At 31.5% G+C, this 10,900-nt stretch overlaps 1 protein-coding gene and 1 long non-coding RNA gene across 2 annotated transcripts; one reads left to right on the plus strand and one right to left on the minus strand.

Annotated features, from left to right (window-relative positions):
* Positions 1-4,616: 4,616 nt before the first annotated feature.
* LOC120173466 (RING-H2 finger protein ATL39-like) lies at positions 4,617-5,894 on the plus strand. Its single transcript, XM_039180628.1, has one exon. The coding sequence runs from the start codon at positions 4,658-4,660 to the stop codon at positions 5,171-5,173; it is 516 nt and encodes a 171-aa protein (XP_039036559.1). The 5' UTR covers positions 4,617-4,657; the 3' UTR covers positions 5,174-5,894.
* Positions 5,895-5,933: 39 nt separating this feature from the next.
* Positions 5,934-7,431, minus strand: LOC120173467. Its single transcript, XR_005521062.1, has 3 exons — positions 7,303-7,431; positions 6,207-6,332; positions 5,934-6,099 (listed from the first exon to the last, which is right to left on the minus strand). It is a non-coding gene; the product is annotated as an uncharacterized LOC120173467 (long non-coding RNA).
* Between the last annotated feature and the right edge of the window lie 3,469 nt (positions 7,432-10,900).

Consider the following 10,900-nt stretch of genomic DNA (forward strand, 5'->3'; position numbering starts at 1 on the left):
GCTGACTTTGACCGAAAAGTAAATTTTTTTGAAAAGTCGTATTTTATGTTTTTCAAATTCCTAAATCTAATTCTGAAGTCCGTTTGCCAAATTCACACTCGATAAGCCATTTATCAGTGTTTTATTTTTGGACTCAATTTGGTTTTTCGATTAAGTTTAGTTTCTTACGTAAATTCATTTGCTCTGTATCCAAAAAATTATTGGAAATTGGATTCAAGTTTGAGAGTGATCGAATGGAGTTTAAAAGTTCGATCGGTGGAGCCCAGAAATCGAGGTAATACTTTACTACCTCTTTGCATATTTTATGGAACATGTTGATAATGGATAAATGCATGGATGTATATGATTGGTTTATTATGCATGTTTAGTTATGGATGGACTCGAACCATATATGGTTAAAGTGATAAATTGGTTATTACTCGATTGAATTACATAAAGGAATTGGAAGACTGATAAGAAATGATTTCAAGTTAAGCAAATAACCTCAGAATCTCTAAATTATATTTATCCTCGTTAAAAACCTCAGAATCTCTAAATTCTATTTATCCTCATTAAAAACTTTAATATCGAAACTACCTTATTATGAATTACAGAATTGCCCCTGAAGTGTAAAATGACCAAAATACCCTTTAAGTGTAAAATGATTATATTATATGACCAAGTTGAACTAAATGGAAGTATTGTATGTATCTGAATTATGGAAACGACTGAATTACTATTAAAACTCTGAAGTGATCGGGATAAACTTGACTACTAAATGACCTAAGTACCTTCAATGACATAGAATTAAGCGAATGACTTGGAAAAGTCTGGAAACACTGATGAACTTATATATTATATAGTCCATAAGGTTTTTGAACTACGAATCCGTCACATCAACATTTTCGGATACCATTGCAACTCAGAAATTAAATAAATACCTTTAGAATACATGTTCGTCTCCCTAAGGTCCATTCAACGATGATTCTGATATTGATCAGTTCAGCGAGTGCAATCAGTGTTAAGAAGTGAATAACATATAAGTATCACGGTCCAAATGATTGACAAGTATCGTAGTGTTGGGATCTGTAGTTCAATTGGACTCGTAATCCTGATAATTCAATATATAATCTTGAATACCACAAATCATCACTCTACTCTTATTAGATTAAATTACTAAGAATTCTCCAAGAACCAAATGTATAAAATGCCCCTAATTTCCTGAATAATGGAATCGCTCCTATCATACCTGAAATCTCAAATAACTCTGAACGGATATATCTGACAAATTACCAGAAAATGTACATATGTTTGGATTCAAAAGAATTTATTGAAATGTCATCGAGCTGCGAAATATCAAAATAACTCTGATAATCAAATGACTGAAATACCCATAAACCCCAAAAAAGAATTGGAATATCATGAACTCTAAGATGATTGAAGTAACCTCGAGTGTGGAAGTGACCCAAATATCCTAACAACTTGAAATAAGTGAAGGTCTTTGAATAAATTCTAGAAACACCAACAAACTTATGTTGTATCATGTCTAAAGATTATGGAGCATAACTCAAGTGTGCTGAGTATTCTTGATATTGATAAATCCCATAAATGTATAATACCATCAAACACATGATTGTCTCCTCTAGTTCCGTTCAGTGGTGATTCTGAAAGTGACCAATTCAACCAGTGTAATCAATATTAATAAGTGATTATTCGTGAAGTATATCAGTCCGGAATATTGAAAATTTTTACAGGGTGAAGATCGGTTAGTACGATTTGAATCGAGATCATGATAATTCAATATAAATTTGGGATAATGCAAACTACCATTCTACCCTTATCGGATTAAGTTACTAAGAATCCATCAGAAATTAAAATGTCTGGAATACTCTTATTTGCCTGAATAATGAGAACACTCATGTTATATCTAGTCTTCAATGACTCTGATGTAAAAGAATTATGAAAAGTGTATGATCTTGATAAATCACTTACCGAATGAATGATGAATCAGTTAGCTATCAAACCCCCATTTTATAGGGATCTTGATTATGAAATCCCATTAAATTACAAAAGTTTCATGGTCCCTTACCTGATAAATACCAAGTACCTCCGAAGAATAGTTGGATCCTCTAGCATGTTTCCTTATGTGACATGTAAATGTTTTACCTGTTTTAAAACATGATTTTCTGGAATTACGGATTTACTAATGTTTTGATTTAGTTTTAAATTAACTATGGTTACATGATATGTGTTCTCTGATTACATGTATTCACTGGAAAATATAAATGTTCATGAATTATGGATCATGGGATCTATTGATTACTACTTAAACTGTTTTATTGAGACATTATCTGGGTAGGCTGGAGTATGGAGGTTCAGCTCTAATCAAGCTGGTAATTCCTTAGAGACCTAAGGTGACCCTTGAGTATGCTTCGAGGCCCCGAGAAACTTTATTGGGTAGGCTCTCAGGCCCCAAGACACTCTCTTGAATAATCATGAGACTGCATATGGTGTACGGGTAGAGGGTAGTTATGTGGTTTATTTCATTGTCACTCATATGAGATTTTACTGGATCACGATCTGGTGAATCTAAAAGCATTCGACTTCCACTCAATTACCAGATACCTGAGTGGGTATATTTTATTCAATCCGATTCTGAGTTCGTCACGTTGAAACCATGAAGGAGAAAGCTCGCATTGATAACTTTTTCAAATTATTTTTTTATTTTTATTTTTAAAGTTTTATTGAGTGTTAAAATTATACACTTATTAATCAAATTTCCTATTTCTATGCATACGTGTTTTTTTTTCTTTTGCATAATTTTAAATGATAAATAATAAAAGGATGTGTGCCGATTGAGTGTTTAGTGCAGTGATAGAGTATATTGTAATTTTAAGGAGAAAAATAATAACGTTTAAATCTTAAAAACGATATTATTGATAAAAGCGATTATGATTTTCGGATATAAATATAATAAATGAAAAAGTTCAAAAGTATTAAATATTTGATGAGATATCATCATTTGATTTTCATGTTCGTGTATATTACATATTAAAAGAATAATAGGACATCCCTAAGAGTCTGCTACATGTTTGATGCATGCATGCAGTCTATATAATACAATTACATTAGACAAAGAAAGACATGTTTTATACAAGTTGGAAAACATGGATGGCAACCTTCACTGTCATCGGAATCCAATGAAATCTTTACACTTCTAGTTTTAGTATATGTAATTTTATCTTATTTCCTAAAGGGTTAATTACCTAATTCATACATAAAGTATACCCAATTTTCAGTTTCATACATAATATTTAAAAATTCTCGATTTCATACATGGTGTTTTCTACTACTAACGGGTTCACCCATTTACGTCACGAAAGGTGACATAGAACCCTGACAAAATGCCATGTGGCACTTAAAAATATTTTTAATTAAAAATATTTTTTAAGTGCCATGTCACCTTTCCTGACGGAAATGGATGAACCCGTTAACGGTAAAAAATATCATGTAAAAAATCGTGAATTTTTAAACATTATGTATGAAACTGAGAATTGGGTATAGTTCATGTATGAATGAGGTAATTAACCCTTTCCTAAATTTTGAGTCTTATATGATTGAGTTGTTAGAATTTTGTAATTTGAAATCTATTTGATTTAGTATGAAAACTTTATGGTATAATTTACTTGTCAAAGAAATAAAATAAGAAGAAAGTTTAAGATTATAAGACATTGTCGTATATATTAAATTCATATAAGATTATATTTCTTTTATTAAACATTGATTATGAATATAAAATCTAATTTAAGTGGACTTACGATACAGTTTTTTTTAATCAAATAGTTATCCTTACAAATATATAGTAGGGATTAAGCTAAGAATAAATTGGTAGAGCCAAGCATAATTGCATTTGCATACCCTTTGCATTCTTTTTAATTTTGACACTAGTAAAATTTCTTTTTCTTTTTGGCTATAATTTTTTTTAAAACCAAAATCATATAAATCTTAATATCTCCATATATTTTCTCTATTGTTTTCTAACGTCATTAGCTTTGTATATTAACATTCTTTCATGCCGTTGAAAAATCCATATACCCAGCAGAGATGAAATCACCATGTTATCCGTTATCTCGATCAATAATATTTTTTCATCTCATATTTTTTTAAGATGAATCTTCACCTTTTTCCTATGTGTAAATAAAGAGTGGACATTTATTTTAAAATTAATGGATGTAATTCACTGGAACTATGAATGGCGTGGAGAGCCGGGTCCATAAAATAATTTATCCTTGAGCAAAGATAAAATCAAAATTTATATTAAGGAGTAGGACGAATTTATTAACATTTAAAGGTAAAGTGTAATTTTCTTATTAATTAATAATTAGGTAGTTTCTTAAGGAAAGGAAGGGTGCGGGAGAAGGGGGATTTTCCAATCATTTTCACATTCTAATGATTGTACGTTTGCCTTGTCTCCATTCTTTTTGGCCAAAGATTTTATGCATCATTTTTCTTCACCACATCTTTTAGATTAACAATCAATTATTAAATATTATTATTATTAAAACCCAATTGCCCAATCACCCATCTTCGTTAGCATTAGCTACCTCTACATATACTCTTCACTGCCTTTGTAAAATCCTTGGTTATATCTGAAAAAAAGAAAAGTCTTCGTTTGAATATGGGAGACTCGGACACTCCAGGCCCTTCTTCTTCCTTTTCTTCAAAGTCGAATTTGCCTATGCTGTACTACGGCCTCGTAGTTGTCGGAACGGCCACTATCGTGCTGGCTATATACAACCTTATCATCATCCGATGGTGCACGCAGCGCCATGATGCCTCCAACCGGAGAGTCCGGCTTGAGGAAATGGCTGCTGGAAGGAGTTTCGAAAACCAGAGCAGGAACTTGCTGTCAAGCTTCAAGTACAAGAAAGGAAGCGGCAATATGGGGTCGGAAGACATGAGTGGAGAATACGAATGTGTGGTTTGTTTATCAGTTTTCGAAGATGGAGACGAAGTGAGGCAGCTACCGAGGTGCAAGCATTCATTCCATGCCCCTTGCATAGATATGTGGCTCTGTTATCACTATGATTGCCCCTTGTGTCGTGCCTCGGTGGATCCCGATCCGTCTCCGATGTGTCAACGACAAACGGTTAATTCAAGGGAAGGTTTTCCAGGCATCCCTGTCCTGGTTTGAGTTCTCCAATTTTGTTTGATTTTCTTTCTTCCTTTTTGCTCTCTTACTAGGTTGAGAAAGCCAGCTAGCTGCCCATGTGGATACAGTGCAACTCATTTTAGAGCTCTAACTGGGGCCATGAAATATAGCTGCCTGGCCATGTCCCTTCCCATTTTGTACATATCCATATAATCCGATAATCATGAGTCGGACACGAGCGTCAGATATTTCAAGAAAAAATGAAGAGTCCAACCGACAATGACACGAAATAAAAATCCCATCGAAAAGCCAAAAAGATTTCAGCCACCTCTCTTAGTTTTTTTTTCCTGCTATGGTGGGTGCTACAATGTGCTGCAATGATCGGAAGTACTGTTAAGTCAAAACCTGAACCGAAACAAGCTTAATACAAAAAGAAATGCAGGTCCAATTATACCAGACAAGGTGACCGGCACATGAGAATACTAGCGCAATCTCCTCCGGCAAAACAGACTCGACATTTAATATTGATGATGCATTTAACTTCAAAATAAGAAGAAAGCATTATATCTAGCAATCTCAGATTTCAACACTGGTGAGGCAGTGGCACATGCGTCCAAATAGAATGAATTCATCATATAGCCTATTTACTGCTAAAGCATGCAGAAATCCACATAATGTAATTTATTATAGCTTCCGTGTATTTCCAAATCCTGACTCGATAAACTCTGGCACGGGTTTCCGAAATGTTATAATCCAAATGTATTTTCGCCTTCCACTGTGGAGGGAATTGTTTATATATTATACAAAAGAGAAATAAGGCATACTTACTACATCCTTATCAAATTGTCTAGCCTTGCCTGTAAGTCGCTATCTATCCCACCGTCATCGTTCCCAGTTGGTTCTGCCTGCGCAGCAACCTTGCCCTTTGAAGCTGGTGCCGCAACAGCAGATGATGGTGCATTGACGAGCTGTGAATCGGATAAGGATAAGCAGAGTTAGTACATCGTAATTAAATATTTATGGTGAGAAAGGTAAACTATTAAAGCTATGTGCAAGAGATGGTGAAAAATTTTACCTCTTGATTGATATCAATTCCAATCTCATCAAGAACTTGGTTCACAAGTTATTTGGTTTCCTCTTCAATCAATTTCTATCTCTCTGATAGGTTTCTCCAACATCCTCTTATTTTCCCGCAGAAGCTCTGAAACCAAAAACCATAAATACTTTCAGATATTACTCAACATCTCAATATGAAATCGACGACAGACACCATCTAAATTCACAGCCTAAATACCTCCGTGGCACAGAAACTACAGAAAACATCAAGGCCATTTAACCGACACCATACAATGCATGACATACCTATTCTTTTAGCTTGCCTCTTTTAACACGACACGGAATTTACACATTACCATGCAAACAATTGTTCTTATTATCTAAAACTAAAGCAATAACAAATAGCACAAAACATTTTGCATTTAATACCATAATTCACAATCAAATTCTAAACGAACATAATATTAGCAGTACATATCGAAATTTTGAATTATAATAGAAACAATTAGTCAATCTCCACACATAATCAGCAGAATAAAATCAACTCCTAGTTTAATCACATATATTATCCAATTACTAGAAACATTACAAAATCCAAACGAACTTCCTAAATCTTTTTTCGACATTAATAAAAAATTGAAACAAATATGAACAAACAACCATTTAATCATTCAATAATTTTCAATACGCCATAAAATGCAACACCACCTATTCTTTTAGTTTACAACTTCCGAGAAACTACATGGAATTTACACATTATCATTCAATAATTTGAAAAGAAAAATACCCATTGAAATTTGGCACAAATATGAACAAAAAGTGACAAATGATCGATCTTATTATCCGAAACAAAACCAAATAAACAAATAGCGAATATTCTTCTAAAATTAACACAATTTTAGCATACCACATCGAAATTATGAATTATAAAAAAAGAGTCGATTTCTACAACAAAACTGCTTTTTGAATCATGCATATTATCCAATTACTAAAACCCTTTTCTAGGTTCACTTTACAAAACTCAAACCGTAACGATCTAAACGAGAATCGAAGACCCTTTTCGCCATTAATGAAAACTTTAATGATTAAGTAAAAAAAGAAGCAAAAACAGATACCTGCGGGAGTTTTTCTCTTGCCAAAGAGGAAGCTCATGTTTGATCGATACTAAAGAAAAAAACTGGCTGAAAATGAATCGGTGGATGCTTCGAAGGATCCGATCTGCTGTAAAAAAAAAAAAAAAGAGGCGTGTTTTTAAGGTTGGAATTTGGGAAGGATATTGCCTCTTCAAGGTGGTTTTATCGCTGGGCAGCGAATCGAATACCGACTTTCGTTTTTGGTCTTTTACGCGGTATCGTTATAGTGGTTAAGGAATGGGGAATTTAGAATAATGAATGGTAAAAAGTCCTTTCTAGGTCTCCCTTAATTTGGAAATTGGACAAATTGATCCCTATTAAAAAAAAAAGGAAAGCTTAATGAAAAATAAATATTCAAATTATACTATTTGTTAATAATAAATGTCTAAAGAATTTTTTTCTCAAAATAAATGTTTAATATTTTTCCATTACACTTTTAGGTATTTATAATGTAACGACGATCAAAATTCTACTGATAATTGATACATATCGCTCTCATATTTTGTTAATTTTTTTAAAATAAAATAATTATTATTTAAAAATCATATATTTTCTTAATTTTCTCAAATAGAAGAAATAAGAAGAAGAAATGTTATTGATTTATGATGATTTGCAATCAATTTGTTGTGATTTTTTATCGACAATGGATTTAAGGGTGACAACAAGGGGATTAGCCAGCAATGGAGTCTGATGATGACCAATGGATATGCGGTCACGACAGGAACTGATAAAAGAGGTGAATAGTTTGGGTTTAGGAATCTTAAAGGTAATTTTGATATTTTTGAAATATTAGTGTTTTTTAAAATATTAATTTTATTTTTTTAAAAAGATAAAAAGTTCAAAAATTTACGAGAGCGGTCCAAGTCATTTAACGGTGGGATTTAAAGGCTTTACGACGTAAACACCTAAAATTGTAATGGAGATAACGTTAAAGACTTTAAGCGAAAAAATCTTAAAATATCTAAAGTTAACTTTGGGTATAGTCTGAACATCTATTTTTACATTGTGTCAAAGAAGAATAATGTAGTTATGTTAATTTTAGAAGTTAAGTAATTAAGGATAATTAATCATGATATTAATATTTATTTTAAAAAATTTCACTTCAATTTAGTAATAATTATAAAAGAAATTCAACAACGTAGTTATCAATTTTTATGTAATATGTAAATAATGTTTTGATTTTTTATAGTTAGAGTTAAATTGATGTAATGTATAAATGTTGAAAGATAAATATATTATTATATCAATGAAAATATGTAAAATTAACTGATAAATTGAAGTGGTGTGATTAATTAGCCTAGTTCATTTTTTTATATTTGTTTTTGGCGTTGGCGGAACTTACGACCACTTTGATGGAGATCAGAGGAAAGCGTGGATCAAACACACTTGTTGATCTTGGAATGAATAATCTGAAAATTTTAAAAACAACAGCTCTAACTCCATAAAAATATGATCCATCAGTCACTCTGATCTTTTTGTTTCCTGCACAAGGTTGATAGGTAATGGCGGATCCACGTTTATTTTAAGGTGAGCAAATGCCGGAATTACACCGTCATTATCATTCGACCTTGCAGAAGACGAACTCATATATGTGATCCTAAACAATACCATGGGATTATAAGGAGGCTTGAGACGCAAAGCAAACTTATCGAAACTCGAAAGGTACGAGATCAAATAATAATTTTTATAAATAAAGAGGAGCTTTTTGTGAGAATTTCTAATTTTATTCGTATAAAGTTTACAAATATGTCAAAATATTTATAAAGAGGAATTGTAACTACTCAGACAAAAATTACATACCGTTAAATCATAATATTTGTGAGGAACGTTTTTAGGTTATTTGTGTAAAAAGATTAAATTATAATGTTATTAATGAATGATTTGTATCTTTATCAGATGATAATTATAGAGTAAAATATTTGAATCACGTTCAATATTATTTCTGATGGACATTATATGTTAAAATTGAATTAAATGCAGCCATACCTTCATGCTCTCAATAGGGTCAGGGGATGGGGTGGACGCTTTCTTAGCAAAAAGCTCCAACAACCTGAGTGATTATTTTAGTTAATATTTTACTTTTAAATTACTTCTTAATCATTGATTTTTGTGGCTTATTTGTTCATTTTAATTCATTTTATATACAGAACGTAAGATTTTGAAAATTGTACAAAAATGACACAATTCTGTAGATTTTTATTTTCGGAATCAAAGTTGGATGGAATTTGGATTTGGATTAAACTCAAGTTTAAGATAATATTTTAAACATTATATTTTATCTTTGTATTTTAGTTTAAATAGGTTTTTAGTATTTTAATTAAGTTTTAGGATATTATTTTTATATTTTATATTTGTTTTATGTATTTTAGTTTAAATAGGTTTTAGTATTTTAATTAGGATTTAGGATATTATTTTTATATTATATTATTTTTTTAGGTATTTTAATTTAAATAGTTTTAAGTGTTTTAATTAGGATTTAAGATGTTTAGTTTGTTTTTAGGAATTTGAAGGCTATAAATACCCTCTAAAGGTGAGCCTAAAAATATATCTCTCTCATTTGAGAATAAAATCTTCTTTTTTCTCTCTAGCTTTCTCTCTATTTTTCGCATACTTTTCTATTAGGCTAAGTATGACTTTGGTTATGTGTAGCTAATTTTCTTTCAAGCCGAAGACTAAAGTGAATGCTCAATTCCAAACGTAAGAATTGTAAGATACTTAAATCGCTTCAGATTTTCTCTCTGTTTTATGAGTTTACTTTTCAAATCAAAACGATTTCGACATTGGTTCGTATAGTGTTCTGGTTAACGTTTGAAGAAGGATTTGTTTATTGAAACATATTCAACTTCCCGAGAACACACTTAGCAAAATTGTTTCCTAAGAGGAAACTGAGATTGGAATCAGTTGTTATTGAAACGACACAATCCGAGTTGGCAGCAAAGAATTGTCCTTGTAAGCTGACGTGAATCTTGAAGTAAAATCAATTTTGATGATCCGAAGAATTTGAGGCGAAGCTGAAGTCTGAGAATGCTTTCACAATAAGTTTCTCTTTATCTCAATATCTTTAATTTGTTTATTTAATTATTTTTCTTTTATTTAATTCTTATGTTTTATTTTAAAAACAACTTTCAAAAATCCACATTTTATATTTATTACTATTAATATTTATTATTATATTATTTTTCCTTTTTTTATTATTTAATTTATTGTATTATACCTTTTCAACCTCATCTGGAATTCTATATTCTTCTAAAATCAAGAAAGAGTTTTATTAAATCAGAAACACCACAGTCCATGTAGATCGACTATGTTTCTCTATACTACCTTTTAATTTTTATTTATTAAGAAGTCAGCAATTATTTTGATAGTAAAACGACTGTTATCATTGAGCCAACCTCCTAAAAGTCTCATTGCATCTTAGGTATCAGCTGCTTAGATCGGAAGAGTAAAAGTGTATCGGAACTCAAGGGTGTTCACTAGCACACGGTGGAATATGGCGGTTCAAGTCTGACATTTCGAGGTTCTCCAACAACGGTGGTGATTTCCAGCAGCCAAAACAGGTATCTTTGTTCACCTCTTCTCA

This window comes from Hibiscus syriacus, unplaced genomic scaffold, assembly GCF_006381635.1.
Source record: "Hibiscus syriacus cultivar Baekdansim isolate YM2019G1 unplaced genomic scaffold, ASM638163v2 tig00111952_pilon, whole genome shotgun sequence".
In the NCBI taxonomy this organism is placed as follows: Eukaryota; Viridiplantae; Streptophyta; class Magnoliopsida; order Malvales; family Malvaceae; genus Hibiscus; species Hibiscus syriacus.